Source organism: Mastomys coucha, unplaced genomic scaffold (assembly GCF_008632895.1).
Source record: "Mastomys coucha isolate ucsf_1 unplaced genomic scaffold, UCSF_Mcou_1 pScaffold5, whole genome shotgun sequence".
Classification (NCBI taxonomy): domain Eukaryota; kingdom Metazoa; phylum Chordata; class Mammalia; order Rodentia; family Muridae; genus Mastomys; species Mastomys coucha.
In genome coordinates this window covers 78,990,831-79,009,090 of record NW_022196911.1, presented here as the reverse complement: position 1 = coordinate 79,009,090, position 18,260 = coordinate 78,990,831, and the positions used below count along the sequence as shown (strand labels likewise).

The 18,260-nt window shown below is 42.9% G+C and overlaps 2 protein-coding genes, 1 long non-coding RNA gene and 1 other non-coding gene across 5 annotated transcripts in view; 1 reads left to right on the top strand and 3 right to left on the bottom strand.

The window, feature by feature from the left end:
- Positions 1 to 5,085, bottom strand: part of Ap2b1 (adaptor related protein complex 2 subunit beta 1) — a 113,621-nt gene extending 108,536 nt beyond the window's left edge. The window contains exons 1-2 of the mRNA XM_031354054.1: positions 4,947 to 5,085; positions 1,818 to 1,997 (exon numbers count right to left, since the gene is read on the bottom strand). The gene's annotated coding sequence lies outside the window, so the exon portion shown is untranslated. The remainder of the gene's footprint in view (positions 1 to 1,817; positions 1,998 to 4,946) is intronic.
- On the top strand, positions 2,026 to 8,943 carry Pex12 (peroxisomal biogenesis factor 12). 2 transcript variants are annotated; one of them, XM_031354472.1, is made up of 4 exons: positions 2,026 to 2,136; positions 5,462 to 5,686; positions 5,964 to 6,517; positions 7,581 to 8,943. In XM_031354472.1, exons 2-4 carry the CDS (start codon positions 5,561 to 5,563, stop codon positions 7,978 to 7,980), a joined length of 1,080 nt encoding a protein of 359 aa, XP_031210332.1. In that variant the 5' UTR covers positions 2,026 to 2,136; positions 5,462 to 5,560; the 3' UTR covers positions 7,981 to 8,943. The 2 variants fall into 2 exon arrangements, with proteins under 2 accessions (XP_031210332.1, XP_031210331.1); XM_031354471.1 differs by lacking the exon at positions 2,026 to 2,136 and adding an exon at positions 5,172 to 5,287 and having other exon boundaries at positions 7,581 to 8,942.
- Positions 8,944 to 9,949: 1,006 nt separating this feature from the next.
- LOC116078799 lies at positions 9,950 to 12,838 on the bottom strand. Its single transcript, XR_004113632.1, has 2 exons — positions 12,456 to 12,838; positions 9,950 to 10,072 (listed from the first exon to the last, which is right to left on the bottom strand). It is a non-coding gene; the product is annotated as an uncharacterized LOC116078799 (long non-coding RNA).
- On the bottom strand, positions 10,187 to 10,283 carry LOC116079413. Its single transcript, XR_004113966.1, has one exon. It is a non-coding gene; the product is annotated as a Z30 small nucleolar RNA (small nucleolar RNA).
- Positions 12,839 to 18,260: the final 5,422 nt, after the last annotated feature.

Here is an 18,260-nt window from a genome sequence, read left to right as displayed (position 1 = left end):
ATATAGTCAGAAAAAAATAAGGTCTTAATTTCAAATAGTTCTCTGGGAAATGGCAGCCACCATTAGCACTGACAAGGCCACTGTGCCCTTCTTTGCACAAGAAGTCAATAACTAGCCAGAGTTCAGTACACTGTAAAGCAGAGGGTCATTCCAGTAACCTTAGCTTACAAAGATAAGCGGCATAAAGACCATTTCTGGCCAAATGTTCATAACACAAGGACAATAGCAGCTTCAGGTTAATTAGCTTATCAGAAATAAAATATTTAAAAGCTAATTTCACCTCTGGCTTCTATTTAAATAACCACAAGTTAATATAAAGAAAGAAGCCCACCAGTCTTACACCCAACTGATATGAAATGCCAAGACATTCTGGGAAACATGAAAAGCCCAGGAGGAAAGAAGAAAAATGGAGATGATGTCTTTTGAATGCCCCTTGTCTAACTTGGTTCAAATGTGTACCTTAAAAACAATGATCTTTTACAGAAGAAAAGGATGAAAGGGACTTGATCTTAGTTCATCAGAAGCTTTACTTTGTTTTAATTTACCACCAAACTTGGGGGAGCTGTTTGCAGAGTATACTCCCCTTTATTTCTCAGGGAATCTACCCTGCAAGACACCTGCTCAGCTCTCAATTTACTCGTCGGACCGCCTCACTTAGTCATCACTGGAATGTGTTACCCGGTGGCTGCACCTATTTCACCTGCCGCCTTCTATTATTACCTTGTAAGTGCACCCTTAGGCTAAGCAGTAGAACTACACAAGGAGAGCAGTTAATAATTTAAACTGTTCCTCTCTGAGACCACCTTTTTTCTTAGTCAACTTGCCTTGCTGAGCTTGTAGTGCGTTCTTTGTCTTTTAAACCACAAAGGTTGCAAAAGAGTTTGCCCACTTAAAAAAAAAGAAGAAAAAAATATCCCTTCTAAAAGTAAAAAAATTCAGCAAAGCATCCATGACACATTCACACTGCTTCATATCTAAATTGCTTGAGTTTAATAAGAGCCTTCCCCTAAAGCCTGCTCAAAAAGCTAATACATCCTGTGAATTCAAAGAATAAAGAAATAGCAGGAAATTCCAGTTTTTTCACTTCTAGTAGAATTTACAGCCTTACCCAAACTAGACTGCTCCTGATAACCCCTGGGATTAAAGGGAGAAAAAAGAAAAAGAGAAAAACAAAAATCCAGGCTAAGATTTACTTTCAATGGCTTTCCCCTCTTACACTGAGGGTCAATTATGCAGGTTTCTCCTTCCTTCCTCTAAGTACATTATTTAGTCCCCTGTTCTCTTTACCCACTTCTCTAGGTCAAGACCCCAGGTCAAGAAATCTGTCCAATTTTCACTAGGTAAGGAGAGATGTCTCTAAACCCCAAATACGGGCGACAAGGGAGGTTTCAGTGACCAAACGGTCGCGGGAATCCCTTCTCCCTAGGCGTGCTGGACACGTCCGAGCTTCTTTCTCAATGAACAGATACCAAACGGGAAAGCTGGGTGGTGGCTCTTCCTCGGCCTCTGGCGGCCACACCCCTGGCCTGAACCCTCCCCAAGCCGGTCTTCCGAACCTTGCTTCACTCCGAAGCCCCCAACTACCGCTGCTACACCGGAGCGCAGCCCTCACCCACCACGGTCACTACAAAGGAGCTACTTTCTCCAAGCTTTTTCCTCACAACGGTCACACCCGAGGACTCCTTCCACCCTCAACCGTCACGCTCCTCCGATCTCCTTTCCTCCTGCGCCTACGACCCGGCTTGGGGTTCCCCTCCCCTCACAACCACCCCTAGTCAGTCAGGGACACACCCCAAAGCTAGCCGCCTTGAACTCACCGGAGGCAAGGGCGGGGTGGCGGCGGCAGTCGGAGAGCACAGCCGGGGTGGTGGTGTAATGGTTTCCTGCCCGTCACGATTCTCTCTAGATCTAAGCCACTGCGCAAAACCCAATTTGCCAGGGACAAAGATGGTAGGCCGGAAGCTTTGGCGTAAGAGAATCTCGTCGCCTGACGTCATCTGGGTGCGCGGGAGAACGGAACAGCCAGGTTGTGTCTGTCGCCTCAGCAACGGAAAGGTTTCCCTTTCTCAGGGTTAGGGCAGCTGCCTATACGCTAAGGAGACCCGCAGTGACTTTTCCAAAGGATAGCTTCAATAAGTGGGTATTTTCGTGATTTATTTTCATGAACAAGATTTTTGTAAAACCTTTGTGAGATATCCTATTTGCTTAAACACAAACCTCAGTTAATTTGCTTGTAAGGTTCAGAAACCCATAGAGGTGATAGAAACCAGGACTACGGATGAACAGATGAACTAGGAGACAGCAACTCAAAGATGCTAAGAAGTATTCAGACCTGAGTTTGAATCCCTACATTGAACAAGACTGGAGAAACTTATTAGCGCCCCCTTCTTGCCCCGCCCTTAGGCTTGAATGGGATAAGGTACCTAAAATACCTAGTGGATACAGGTTTCATTTGGAAACTAAGCTGGTACTACAAGAAAAACCATCGTCGGGCTATGTAACTCAGGCAAACCTGAAACTAAGACCCTCTTGCTTCTGCCTCTAGAGCACTTTGAATTTATCTACATACCTTGACTCTAAGGCTTAGTGGTTCTTCTACCCAGACTCCCCTCACTCTACTATTGAACAACTTTTTTTTTCATTTTGTTTTTTTAATGTGCATTGGTGTTTTGCCTGCATGTATGTAGTGAGAGAGTGTTCGTAAGAACACTGGCTGCTCTTCCAGAGGTCCTGAGTTCAATTCCCAGCAACTCCCATGGTGGCTCACAACTATCTGTAATGGGATCCAATGCCCTCGTCTGGTGTCTGAAGACAGCTACAGTGTACTTGCATACATATTTTTTAAAAAAAACTATATTAAAAGCAAAAAACTCAAGGCAACTGGGTGCACAAGCCTTTAACTTGAGGACTCATGAGGCAAAGGTGGGTGGATCTTTGTGAGTTCAAGGCCAGCCTGGTCTATAGTGTGAATTCCAGGACAGCCAGGGCTACACAGAGAAACCCTGTCTTTGAAAAACAAAACAAATTACTTAACCCAATTACAATTAAGGTATTTACTGAGCATTTATTATATAATTTCCTATGTAACTTATGTTTAATATATATTTAAGATCTCTAAACCTGATGGTCAGGCTTAGCTTTTAATGCCTTCTATTAGACTACACATTTGAGATTGGGTTTTTTTATGTATTATTTGGCGACTAAAAACTAGCACATTACCAAAGTGAAATAAAAACTGACACTATTTTTCTTTCCAGAATCAGGGAAGGATCCTAGGGCTTCACACACGTTGGACAAATACTCTACCACTGAGTTATATAACCAACCAGGACATACTATTTCATACTATTTTATTTTGTTTTGTTTTGTTTTGTTTTGTTTTTTCAAGACAGGGTTTCTCTGTAGCCTTGACTGCCCTGGAACTCACTTTGTAGACCAGGCTGGCCTTGAACTCAGAAATCCACCTGCCTCTGCCTCCCAAGTGCTGGGATTAAAGGCGTGCACCACCACCGCCTGGCTTACAGTTTCCTTTTTATAGTCTCATGGGTCCATTAATCAGGAAATCTTGACCCTCTTGATAAGCATGAAATGAGACTTTGAACCAAGGTTGCTCAAATGGGTTTCTTCCCCTCTTTTCTCCCACTTTTCCCCTCACTTTCCCCACTTCCTTACTGCCAGATAGCCCAATGTCTCAGGCATTGGGATTACATATATATGCCAGCACCTTCTGCCAGAAGAATCCGATTCCTGGACACAATGACAACTTGACACTCATTCATTGTAACAAGGTTACTTGGATGAAATGTTACTAATTCCTGCTAGAGATTTCTAATAGAGTCATGTAGTCCTGTTCCTCTTGAGCTATCTTATTTTGTGAGCTACTCCATAGCTATTTTTTAAAGACTCACTTAAATGTTGTGTGTATACTAGTATGTGCAGGTACCTCTGAAGCTGGACTTCCAGTTGGTTGTGAGCCTCTTGAGTGTGTGTACTGGAAACTGAACTCAGGCCCTCTGCAAGAGCACCAAGTGCTCTTACCTGCCCACCATCTCTTCAGCCTCCCCACCTAGAGTTTAAGTTCCTTTTGTTTTCAAAATAGCCTGCTTCTGCTCTTTGCAACGAAAAACTTTAATTGATGCAAATGTTTAGTTTTCTACTTGTTTTAGCTATTTCTTAGCTGTGTATTTTTGCTATTCACTTATGAAAAGCATAAACAGGCCGGGCAGTGGTGGTGCACATCTTTAATCCCAGCACTTGGGAGGCAGAGGCAGGTGGATTTCTGAGTTTGAGGCAGGCCTGGTCTACAGAGTGAGTTCCAGGACAGCCAGGGCTACACAGAGAAACCCTGTCTCGAAAAAAAAAAAAAAGAAAGAAAGAAAAAGAAAAAAGAAAACTTCAAGATTGAAATTGAAACTAAAACCAGTCCCTTTATAAGGTTCTCATTATACAAACGAATTACCTACTTTTACACCCTAAGGTCCTCTAGAACAGTGAATGCTACTACTCAGTTCGAGGATCTTAAGGATCCCTGCACTGTATTGGCATTGCTAAGAAGACATATATGTATCTGCTGAGCTGGAGGGCAGGAATCAATTTCATCTGGCAAAATGTGCCTAGAGCTATAACAATTTTACACATGGAAGACAAGTTAAGCTATGTGTCTGTAATGAAAAGTAACCGTCCTAAGTTCTGATAAGCAAGGAGAACCTTTCGTCATTTTAGTAAAACTTGCTGATAGAACTGACTATAATACTCGGGAAGGTGGCCAAATTTGAACTAAGCACCACCTGCGCAGAAAGGACCTGGCAACCGGATGATCAAGGACTGGTTGCTCTCCCGTGGCAACCGGTATCAGGCAGAAGCCCCAGCTCGGCACGGAGGCTCGAGTACAGTCCTCCACTTCGCTGAAAGACAAGTAGGAACAGAACCCACCCACTTGCACTAACCCGTCGCCTCGCAGTCAGGGGGGCGGAAGCGGAAGTCCCAGTTGGTCATAGAGTTCCCGAGTTCCGGCTCAGGGCTACATTCGATGCTAGAGCGCCTGTCTTCCGCCCGCCGTGTGGAGGTCCTCGGAGCTTCTGTTTCCGGTTACGGTTTCTGTCACAAAGCCGAGACCTCCTTTCGCAGGTGGCGTCACGGGTCCTCCGCTCCGTGCCCGAGGTCAGCAAGCAAGGACAGGCGCTTCCCAGACAGCCGCCGGAGCCGGGCCTCGCAGCTCCGGGCCTGCAGCTCGAGCGACACGTTTCTTGGCCCACACCCATCTCCGAGTCACACTCAGCCCTGTGAGGTGCAGCATTTGACAACTCATTACCCAGACATGCCACGTTCCCAGCTCGGGAGTTAACAGTCCTTACTTTGAGACTCCCTCACCTCCGCCACCATATATGTCTTTTTTTTTTTTTTTTTTTTAATTTATCCCAGTTGATCTTTCACTCGTGTAAAATTAAATTTTGAGTTTCAGGTGCCATGCAGGACTAAGACTCAGCACTCGTTTGATACAAAAGTTCATGCTCATTAGAGTGTTCGTGGGGAAAGTGAATCCTAGTACACACAAGACACTATGGCTGAGCATGGGGCTCACATCACAACTGCTTCAGTGGCGGACGACCAGCCATCCATCTTTGAGGTGGTAGCACAGGACAGTTTAATGACAGCAGTGCGACCCGCTCTTCAGCATGTGGTCAAGGTAAGGTATTTATTTCTCTGAAACGTTTCTGGGACGACTGGATAAAATTCCAAACATTTTGCTAGTAACCATGTTTGCAATAATCGACACGTGTCATTTGTACCCGTGGCTTAATGGGCATCCAAAAAGCCCTGTACTCAATTGAATAGGACTTCAAGGAACTTAGGCTATACCCCAAAAGCCAGTTATTTAAGCCAGATGTATTGAATTTAAAAGTAAAGGGCTAATGTGAATACAAACTAAAGACTGTAATAAGATAAATCTGTTCTTGCATCAGGTTCTTGCAGAATCAAATCCTGCACACTATGGCTTCTTTTGGAGGTGGTTTGATGAAATCTTCACTCTGCTAGACTTTCTGCTCCAGCAGCATTATCTTTCTAGAACCAGTGCCTCATTTTCTGAACACTTTTATGGTTTAAAGCGGATTGTATCCGGGAGCTCACCGCAACTTCAGAGACCAGCCAGTGCTGGTCTTCCCAAGGAGCACCTCTGGAAATCTGCTGTGTTCCTTGTTCTTATTCCTTATCTGAAAGTGAAGCTGGAGAAGTTGGCTTCTAGCTTGAGAGAAGAAGACGAATACTCTATTCACCCCCCTTCTTCTCACTGGAAACGATTCTACAGAGCCTTCCTTGCGGCCTACCCATTTGTTAACATGGCCTGGGAAGGCTGGTTCCTTACACAACAACTACGGTACATCTTGGGGAAAGCTGAGCATCATTCTCCACTGCTGAAACTAGCAGGAGTCCGGCTAGGTCGACTGACAGCTCAGGACATGCAAGCTATAGAACACAGACTGGTTGAAGCCAGTGCAATGCAGGAGCCTGTCAGAAGGTAAGGCCATTTCTAAAACCTCTTTATTAACAAAACTTAACATTGTGTATCAATCATCTGGTTAACCCTAGCTATTTATTAAATCACAGCATTATTCCTCACATCCATAAAGCACGGGCTACCAACCTGGTAACCCTCCTTAATCGTAATAGGCACACCTTTGTGCATGCTTGGTGTATGTAAGGGCCCCATTCGTAGTATTTGCTTTGTGTACATTATCTTATGCCTCATCACAACCTGGATTAAACACAATGGCTTTATTTAACAGTTATGGGAACCAACAGCTAGAAGATGGCACAGCAGAGATTCAAGGAAAAGCGATGCAGTTCTAAAGCCTTCTTATCAATGCAACATTACCTTTGTGGAGTGTTTATTCTCCCACAAGTCCAAACATGGATGCATCTCAGTGTTGATATGTCACTTTTTAAGTGAACTGCTTTTTCTGGATGGATTATCTTCCATTTAAAAATTCTCTAAAATTGAGCCAGGAAGTGGTGGCACACTCCTTTAATCCCAGCACTTGGGAGGCAGAGGCAGAGGCAGGCAGATTTCTGAGTTCAAGACCAGCCTGGTCTACAGAGTAAGTTTCAGGACAGCCAGGGTACACAGAGAAACCCTGTCTTGAAAAACCAAAAAGGAAAAAAAAGAAAAAAAAATTCTCTAAAGTTGAATACCTAATGCCTTTCTCAAATGAAAAACATAAGTTTTTGTTGTTAAAAACAGTTTGGGGGTACAGCTGGAGAAATGGCACGGTGGTTATGTAAATGGCATGTACAGCTCTTCCAGAGGACCAGAGATCAATCCTCAGAATCCATATTTGGCAGTTCACAACTGCCTGTAACTTCAGATCATCTGGCCCAAACAGCACCTGCATACTTATGGTGTGTGTACAAACAAGCAGACACAAACATAAATCCTTTAAAAACCAGAATGTCAGCTTAGACGCACGCAGGCTTACATCAGACCCTCCAGTTCATCAAGTGTGGAACTGTCCCTATACAAGTTATTGTGACCACATTCAAATAAACTATTTTCTTTGCCTCTTGCTCTCCTTTCCCAACAGCATTGGTGAGAAGATAAAGTCAGCTCTGAAGAAAGCTGTGGGAGGCGTTGCCTTATCCCTCTCTACTGGTCTCTCTGTGGGTGTATTCTTCCTGCAGTTTCTTGACTGGTGGTACTCTTCTGAGAACCAAGAGGCCATCAAATCACTGACTGCCCTGCCCACTCCACCACCACCAGTACACCTAGACTACAATTCTGATTCTCCCCTCTTACCCAAAATGAAAACAGTGTGCCCACTCTGTCGTAAAACTCGGGTGAATGATACGGTTCTTGCCACCTCTGGCTATGTATTCTGTTACCGCTGTGTGTTTAATTATGTGAGGAGTCACCAAGCCTGTCCCATTACAGGGTATCCAACGGAAGTCCAGCATCTAATTAAACTCTACTCTCCAGAGAACTGAAATTAGTGCATTATCTCACAGCTCAAGTCCAACCCTGTGAGGCCACAAGACGGGCTTAGTATGACAGACAACAGTGATCCTTCCCTGATTCATAACTACATTAACTTTCAGTAGTTATATGGATTTATCTAAAAGGATATAACCACTTGATCCTAACTTTTTGGTTTGTTCTCTACCAAGCTGATTAAGCAGGAGAATCAGGATTGTAGGTGGTATGAGGGCCAATGTGGAGGTGAGTTATAAAAGACCACCTCACTTATGAGTAAGGTTTTAAGTTGGATGTGGTAGTGTAGTATCAGCACTCTGGAGATGGAGGCAGGATTTTGAGTTCAAGGTCACCATAGGGAGACTGTCAAAAGTACGATGAATGTGACTGTTTAGGAAGGATAAACTAGGACAGGAAACCTCAGGTTAGACCTTATACAGCAAGTGGTTTGGGAAGCAGGCCTTCTCTTTAGAAAACATTTCTCTACTTTTGAATTAGAGGCTTTATCAGACATGGACTTTCTCTTCATAGAAATGCCTTAGAGAAAAGCCCCTGCCATCTGTCATGACTTACTACCACAGTTCAATCAGCATTTGAAGATTTCCTTCATGGCTGTCCTACTTGTCAGTCTTGGGATAGGGTTTGTTTACAGGGAGGAGTTTGGAAATTTCAATATGAATGGAAGCTACCAAGCAATGGTGAAATGCAGTAAAATACTTATCTAATGTTTACCTGATGCCTACCTAATGAATATTTAGTGAGGAGCAAAAGCTTTCTGCTTGCTCTTATGGGTTTGCTCAATTGGCAGTTTGCTCAATTGATATGAATCATGCTAGGTATTAGGAAAGTTTCTGTGAAACATTTAAGTAAATTTTAACAATACATGATTCTGAGAAAGAATTGTTCTATGCTGTTATAATTATGTCGAAACCCAAAAGATTACTTCAGGGGTTTAAATAAATTTTCATTCAGATCACCATTGACTTCTTGAAGTTTTTCTGTATTGATTAAAGTTTTGCTTTTTAAAAAGACAAATTCAATAGTCAGAAAAACCCTGTTCTAACAACATAGATATCGCCTTGTATAAACTCTTGCAAAAACAAGAGTTTAGTTGCTTGTTTAGGAAGATTTATAACAGTGGATGGACAAGCTGGTGAAGAAATGGCTTTTGAAAAATCATTAGGGTTGGCAAGATGGCTCAGCGGGTAAGAGCACTGACTGCTCTTTTGAAGGTCCTGAGTTCAAATCCCAGCAACCACATGATGGCTCACAACCACCCATAATGAGATCTGATGCCCTTTAATGGTGCATCTGAAGACAGCTACAGTGTACTTATGAATAATAATAAATCTTTTAAAAGAAAAAGAAAAATCATTAATGTAGGCTGAATGAAAGTAATTTGCAAGTGCCTACTGTGATTCATGCTGGCAATTGAGAGCATATTCTCTGGTACCATAAAGATGATATAACTTTACTAAGTTTTTTTAATTTTTTTTTTTTAAAGATTTATTTATTTATTATATCTAAGTACACTGTAGCTATCTTCAGACACTCCAGAAGAGGGCATCAGATCTCATTACAGATGGTTGTGAGCCACCATGTGGTTGCTGGGATTTGAACTCATGAGCTCTGAAAGAACAGTCCATGCTCTTAACCACTGAGCCATTTCTCCAGCCCATTTACTAAGTTTTAAAATAGATAATCCATCCTGTAGATTTAAAGATATTGAAGCTCAGCCAGGCAGTAGTGGCATATGCCTTTAATCCCATCACTTAGGAGGCAGAGGCAGGTGGAGCTCTCAGTTTAAGGCTAGCCTGGTCTACAGAGTGTGTTCAAGGTCAGCCAGGGCTACATAGAGAAACCCAGTCTCGAAAAAGTTAGGAAAAAAAAAATTATATATATATTGAAGCTTACCAGAAGAGTATATGTTCACTTATAAGCTCTTGTAAAACCTTACCAAAATAAAGGTCTTACCCAAACAAATTCCGTGGTTAATTAAAAACACTTTTAATACAGTAATAATAAGTCAATAAGGAATTGATTCCAATTCAGGGCAGAAATGATGAATCCTCCATGAAGTTTTCAACCCTGATTTCTCACCTGGACCTAAGAAGGAAAACATGAAAGTATCAGTAATTCAAAGGATACAAAAGAAATACTCTTACACATTATAAGCCAGGGTCCACATAGGTTCAAATGCCCCCATGTGGTACGCAGAATCAGCTCAGAGAGAAGATTAAGGGGTCACGCCCTGGTCAGAGCCAGCACCGAAGCAATGGCAATACCAGGTCAGACTGTACTTCGCTCATCATTGCATGGCTCAATTTCACCTCCCAACACCTACCTAAAGATCATATATTCATATCCAATCAAACGCAGGCTTACATATCCAAAAAGCTACTCAGATGCTTCAACTTTGGAGTTTCAATACTTTCCACTATGTGGTAAATATCTTCTACACAAAAATAAAAACTTAAAAACAAGCTTTTGGTTTTGTTTTGCTTTTTGTGGGTAGGCAGCTTTTTTTGTTTTCAAAACACAGAGCAGAGAAGCATTTATCACTCAAAGTTTTTAGAGCTAATCTCAGCACTTGGGAAGCAGAGGCTGTAGGATCTCTGTGAGTTTGAGCTCTACACAGTGAGTTCCAGGACAGACAGCCCTCAGAACTACATAGCAGGACCCTGACTCAAAAGAATAAAAAAAAACAACTTTGTTATTTGAATACAACCTGCATTTATTTTGGCAAAATTTTAGGGATATCTGTTAGGAGACATGTAACCTAAAAAAGTAGTAGCGGTAGAAAAGATTTCTTAACTATTACTCATTTAACATAGAATTCAACTACCAACGAAGATAAAAGATACAGTCACAATGTCAGGTACAGTGACTTATGCTTGCAGTTCCAGTTACTCCAGAGGGTAAGACTGGAGCCAAGGGTCACTTGAGCCAAGGAGTTAAGAGTCCTGAGCAACACAGGAAATTGTACAGTGAACAAACAAAGCTATACACCATATTTTTTTTTTTTCTACCAGAATCTCCTAATTTCAGTCAAAAACTCTGAGAGGCTAGGGTCTGCCAAAGCGCTATACCACTTAATAGCAGAATTAGAAAAAGGCCTGTGGTCTGCAATGGAGAAACTACAGGCACTGGAGAGATGGATCAGTAGTTCAGAGCACTGGCTGCTCTTGCTGAGGACCAACAGCTGACTTAAGGCTCATGTGTTGCACAACACTGTGATTCAGTGGGTCTCTGCCTCTGGTTTCCCTGGATTCCAGCAATACATATGCTGACTTTATGTATAAAGTATAATTCAGCCACTACAAGCATCCATTTTCTCCCCATAGCCCAAGGATATACAAATTACTTTGCTTGGTATTCAAGGGATTTTCAAGCCATGAATGAAGCCTTAGGTCAATTCCCATCACCACAACCAAACAACCTCCAAAACAACAAAAATTAAGTCAGGTGTAGTGGTAGGTACACCTGTAATCCTACTGCTTTGGAAGGCTGAGACAAGAAGAATCCTGAGTTTGAGGCCATCATGGGCTGGCTACACAGATCCTGTCTTAAAAACAAAATAAAGGAGAGATGGTCAGTGGTTAAGAGCACTGGCTGCTCTTCCAGAGGTCCAGAGTTCAATTCCCAGCAACCACATGGTGGCTCAAAAATCATCTGTAATGGGATCTGATGCCCTCTTCTGGCATGTCTGAAAACAGCGACAGTGTGCCCACATACATGAAATAAATAAATCTTAAATAAATCTTTTAAAAAAACAACAAAATAAAAAAATCCAAAATAACCCATTTACCCCTTAACTAGTAACGAATCTTACAGACCACCCAACCTAGACTATTAAAGTTCTCAAATCTACTATTAGAGCTTGTGTTCCCCTGTCCCAGAGAAACCCTTCCTGCGCATAGGCTCTGCCTCTCCAGCAGTTTGTGACTCTCCATACTGACACTTTATGCACGAAACTTTATCTCGATTAATACCAAAGGAAGGCTCTGCCCTTCCTCTGAATTACGAAGTTTGTAAAACCAATTCCACTTAGAGATTCAGACACAGATGGTAACTGAACCCAAGCTCCTGCCATGCCAGCAGGTATTTTCTTAGTTCTCTGCCTCTGTACACTCCCCGTGAAGCTGCTTTCCTCGCTTGTCTCAATGGGAGAAAGCCTGGGTATACTTTTGGAGCTACTCAAATGTCACTTTTTTCTGTCAAGTACCCCGAACCACCTTAGTTTCCGACCTCCACAGCGCTCTTCCCTCACAGCATTCATCACATGGCAACTGGTTGTGCCAACTATGTACCAGTTCACGAGTTTTCCCCCCATCTCTCCCACCAGTCCCATCTCACTAAGCTCCTAAAGAACTGGGGAACAGTGTTACCAGCCTGGAACATAGGGGTTCAATAAATGACCTCCTCAGTAAGTCTAATCCCATGGCCTTTGATTAGAAATGCATCAGCACAATTTATAACGCCAGCTTACCTTCAAATGTCTCGCGGGTAAGGACCATACCTCAGGCATCTCCAAGCACTCATTCCCCCATCATCTAATTCCTGGCGCTCTGCACAGATTCCTTTGCAGATCAGCGAGGACTTACACACAGGTTCTCAAAGCAAAAAAAGAAATAAAGTCCAAACCCACCGACTTGGGGAGCCTGAAGCCATCCTTTGTAGGGAAAGAGGACTGAGGACGGAGTCGGGGCTGTAATCGGCTCCCAGCCTGGACTCTTCATTCCACAGTCTTGGGTCGGGACAACTGGGGCTGCAGAGGATGACCCAATCGAGCACTAGGACACAGCGTCCGGGGTACACTAGCTTCCCGCGCCCTCTCCCCTCCGCCTCTTCGGGCCTGCATCCCACAGCCCCGCGCGCGCCAGTCAGCCAATCCTGCGGTAGCTAGAGCTTCACGTGACAACTGTAAGGCGGTGCCTGCATAAAGAGGAGCCAATCGGAAGGTGAAATGAAAGCAAGGAATGGAGCTGGCCTAAAGGTGGAGGCTGCTTCCCTGGGGTTTCTAGGCGTCCTGGTCTGTGTTCCGCGATTTAGGCCTGTGCTTTCTGCTCAGCCAGCAATGCTGTTTTTCTTCTTGATTTTACTATTGCTTCGAGAGAGAATGGGGAGAGGAGGGAGGCTCCTATCTTGAACTTTTTAAAAAACAGATTTTTAAGATTTATTTGTGATTATACATGTGTGTGTGTTGCCTGCGTTCATGTCTATGCACTATGCCAATGCAGAGCCCGAAACAGGTCAGAAACAGGTGTCAGATCTCCTGAAACTGGAGTTACAAATGGTTGTGAGCTGCCATGTTAGTGCCGGTAATCAAACCCTGGTGTTGGACATTCTAAATAGTTAAAGGTGTCCTGAGAAAAGCGCACCTAAATATCAAATTGTCAAGACCAGCACGGACGATTTCCTGGAAGAAGAGGCATTTCATTTAGGTCTTGAAGAGCCTTAAGAATCAGGAGTTTTCTCCCTGGCGTGGTGACTCACGCCTTTAATCCCAGCACTTAGGAGGAGAGAGAAGCCTATCTGTTGAGTTTGAGACCGTCCTGATCTAATAGGGAGCTCCAGTATATATAGAGACCCTGGGGAGAGAGACAGAAAGATTGAGAAAATTATTAAAGCTCAAGCTGAATTAGCTGAAAAATCTAGTTTTCCAAATGTTGGCAAAGCTAAAAAAACAACAACAACAACAAAAAAAACATAGTTGTTGAGGTGCTTCTCAAAATTCTTTGAACTTTAGAAACAAACAAAGACCTGTTAATATGGACGTCATCCAGCGTGAAAAAGTAATAGTAAAAACTCCAAAATGATTGTGACCCAAAACTGCCCCAATAGGATACTTTAGGTTTGAGTCTGTCTTAGTCAGGGTTTCTATTCCTGCACAAATATGACCAAGAAGCAAGTTGGGGAAGAAAGAGTTTATTCAGCTTACTTCCACATTGCTGTTTATCACCAAAGGAAGTCAAGACTGGAACTCAAGCAGGTCAGGAAGCAGGAGCTGATGCAGAGGCCATGGAGGGATGTTACTTACGGGCTTGCTTTCCCAGGTTTGCTCAGCTTGCTCTCTTATAGAACTCAAGACTTCCAGCCAAGGGATGGCACCACCCACAAGGGACCCTAACCCCTTGATCACCACCTGAGAAAATGCCTTACAGCTGGATCTCATGGAGCCGCTTCCCCAACTGTAGCTCCCTTCACTGTGATAACTCTAGCCTGTGTCAAGTTGACACACAAAACCAGCCAGTACAGAGTCCAAGATAATATTTTTAATAAACACTCCAGGAACAATTCTGAGTCACTGCAAAGGATAAGGACTCCTGTGTTCGTATTATTGATATGGTAGGAGATTAGAAAGACAGGCCGAGACTTTGCTAAGAGCACAAATTGGTCAGATACTTGGGATACCGGGAGACTGAATATTTCAGAGGCCAAGTAACGCAGAGTAATATTTAAGGAAACAGTGTACACGTGTGTTCAGAGTGGGACAATGTAAATGCCTAGAAACTGATCTCAAGAGCCAAGATAACGTGATAATGGCAGTGGAAAGGGATGGCTAATGAGGATTGTGATGATCAACAGATGGGAGTGGGCAAAGGGTCTTGGAAGAAATAAAAGGGAGCATAGGAAGGAACAAAGTGTCCCTATACCAGACCATCCAAGTCTGGTCTGACATCATCCTTAACCCTCTTCGTTGAAGGACTGAGAAGAGAGTGTTCTTTTGTGTGTGCTATTTTCTCTGTCTGAGTTACCCTTCCCCTTTCTGTCCCTATTCTGATTTTGACTCTAGCTCAGACATGGTGTCATTTAGGATTCTCATCAGGGCTGCACATACATAGGTAGCTAGCTCTCTGGAGTGTCTCTTGGGTACATTGGTCCTGTGCGCATGCGCACACACACAAAAAGATTAGGGAAATACTAATATACATAAACTTTCAATTTGTCAGTTTCCCTTCTGCAAAGAAAACAAAAAAGGTTAATAATAGTGTCTGACCCAGGGGCTGGAGAGATGGCGCAGCGGTTAAGAGCTCTGACTGTTCTTCCAGAGGTCCTGAGTTCAATTCCCACAACCACATAGTGATTTACAGCTATCTGTCATGGGGATCCAATGCCCTCTTCTGGTGTGGCCGAAGACAGCTGCAGTGTACTCTCATAGATAAATAAGTCTTTAAAAAAACAAAAACAAAGTGTCTAACTCATAGAACAGTTATAAGATAAATGAGGGGCAATGTCTACCACCTTGAGTGCTCATTGGGTTTGTGAGTTAATACATGATTTCTTTTCTTTCTTTCTTTTTGTTTTGTTTTGTTTTTTGTTTTTGTTTTTGTTTTTTGAGACAGAGTTTCTCTGTGTTGTTCTGGAACTCACTCTGTAGACCAGGCTGGTCTCAAACTCAGAAATCCACCTGCCTCTGCCTCCCAAGTGCTGGGATTAAAGGCGTGCTCAGCACACGATTTCTCTCTGTAGCTTATGGATGGGACACGTGTTATTCTCCCAGCTATCTGTAAGGTGGTGTAGCAGAATGAGAGTACTTGGGCTTTGAATTCAGAAAGGCCAGTGTTCAAATCCTGGTTCTACTCAGTTCTGCCAAGGATGGGTAACCTTGAGCTTCATCACGTTGAACTGTTGTGCCATTTATAGGACAATGAAAGTAACCCATGTCTTTTAAGTTATTATGATGACCTGAGAGGATAAAAGATGCATATTTGGCCTGAATAAGCCAGTCGCTAAATGGAAGTTTTTATTTTAGCACAAAAAGATTGCTGTGTTTAGAACGTAGTAATCAGTTGCTCAATAGCTGATTATTAAAGGTGACATTATATGCTCAAGGCCATACACAGATGAATCTTTCTGTGTATCATCTCACTTCTTTGCCATTTACTAGAGAAGGCAACATTAACTTTGATTTGCACAGAACAGTTCTGAGGCATAGGTAAGCTTAACCAAAGTCTACTAAACAGAATATGGCAGAGCTGGGATTTGAACACCCTGGCTACCCCCAAAGTAGTCTATAAGGGCCATTCTCATTCAACCCACTGCATAGCTGTAGCTGTTTTTGAATATTGATCCTGACTCCACCATCCAAGTGTTGCTATTATAGACATACATCACCACTCCTGCTTTATAGACTTGATTTTGGGATGTGGTTTATTTTCCTGTGTCTGTCATAACAAATTACCACAAACCTGGTGGTTTAAATGACAAAAATGTGTGGGGTATCTTTATTTTGAAGATTTATTTTTATTGTATGTGTACAGGTGTTTTGGTTACATGTATGCCTGTGCACCACGTTCATATGCAGTGTCTGAGGAGATCAGAAGAAGGTACTGGATTCCCTGGAATTAGAGTTATGGATGCTGGTGAGCCACCAAGTTGGTGGATTCTGGGAACTGATTCAAGGGCTGAAATACTCCCAATCATTAAGACATACCTCCAGTCCCAATAGGTTTTCTTTCTTGATTTTTTAAAAAACTTTTTAAATGACTCATTTTATTTATTTATTTATTTATTTTATTAGATATTTTCTTAACATTACGAATGATATCTCCTTTCCCGGTTTCCCCTCCAAAAAATAACCCTCTCTCCCTGCTCACAAACCCACCCTCTCCTGCTTCCTGGCCCTGGCATTTCCCCTATACTGGGGCATAGAGCCTTCACAGGATCAAGGGCTTCTCCTCCCATTGATGACCACTAGGCAATCCTCTGCTACATATGCATCTGGAGCCATGAGTCCTACCATGTGCACTCTTTGGTTGGTGGTTTAGTCCCTGGGAGCTCTGAGGGTACTAGTTAGTTCATATTGTTGTGATTCATTTTTATTTTATGTGCATTGGCATTTTGCCTACATGTATGTCTGTGTGAAGGTGTTAGAGCCCCTGGAACTGGAGTTACAGACAGCTGTGATGTGCCATGTGGGTGCTGGGTATTGAACCTGAGTCCTCTGGAAGAGCAGTCAAGTGTTCTTCTTCTTTTTTTTTTTTTTCTTTTTTTAGTCTCTGATTACAGATGGTTGTGAGCCACCATGTGGTTGCTGGTATTTGAACTCATCAGTCTGTGTTCTTAACCACTGAGCCATCTTACTAGCCCCAGTCAAGTGTTCTTAACTGCTTAGCCATCATGCCTCCAGCCTCTCTGTCTCTTCTGTCTCTCTTTCTCCCCCCCTCTTTTGTTTTGTTTTGTTTTGTTTTTCCAAGATAGGGTTTCTCTGTATAGCTCTGGCTGTCCTGGAACTCACTCTGTAGACCAGACTGGCCTCGAACTCAGAAATCCACCTGCCTCTGCCTCCCAAGTGCTGGGATCAAAGGCATGCGCCACCACAGCCTGGCTCTCCCTCTTTCTTATAGCAAGAGAAGAGGTTCAACAGCAGTTCTACCAGGATGAAATCAAAGGAGAAACCATGCCTGGTGCTAGAAACTTAGCCAACTACATAAGGCAAGTGAATTCATTGAACTTGGCAGAGAACCTACAACTGCCACGTTACTAAACCAGCATAATTCCTAACTAAATTCTAAATATTTATCCTTATACCCACAGATAAGCAGAGGTCTCATTTACCAGAGAAATGTCTCCTTGCAACAGAGGGAGATCATTACAGAAAACCACAGTCAATCAATCTGCAGAGAACCATTGGACATGTGATGCCCAGTTTCAACTGGTACATCTACAACACAACTCCTGCACTTAAGACTCATGGGTCATAGCCAGAGAGATGGAGCAGAAAGACTGTAGGGATCAGAAGAAGGAGAAGTTTGATGTAAGATCGCATCTCCCAGAAGTGTAAGAGAAGCTTTACCTATGGAGTCTTACCAGCACACTGCCTGGACAAGGACAGCATGGGCAGACATGCTAGTAAGGAATGGGAAATCTCATGGGGCCTCAACCATAGACAAGCAACTACAGACAACTAAGAGCCAGAGCAATAGTCTTCCCCAGGGAAGAGCTTACGAACTTGTTATCCCATACCAAGTGGTCAGCACTGAAATCATATATGTATAAGTAACATCGTATGGACTGATCAGGTTGTACTTATATATTTAGGAGGGTGTGGGTGTGTAAACAAAGAAAGGCCATGAATTTGAGAGAGAGCAAGAGACAGGTAACATGGGAAAGGCTGGAAGGCAAAAGGGAAGGGGAAAATGATGTAGTTATATTTTAATTAAAAATTTTAAGTGTAGTGTATAGATACAGTGGAACCTTTTTTGGTTCATAAAGAACATTATGGAAGCTGGGCAGTGGTGGCACATGCCTTTAATCCCAGCACTTGGGAGGCAGAGGCAGGTGGATTTCT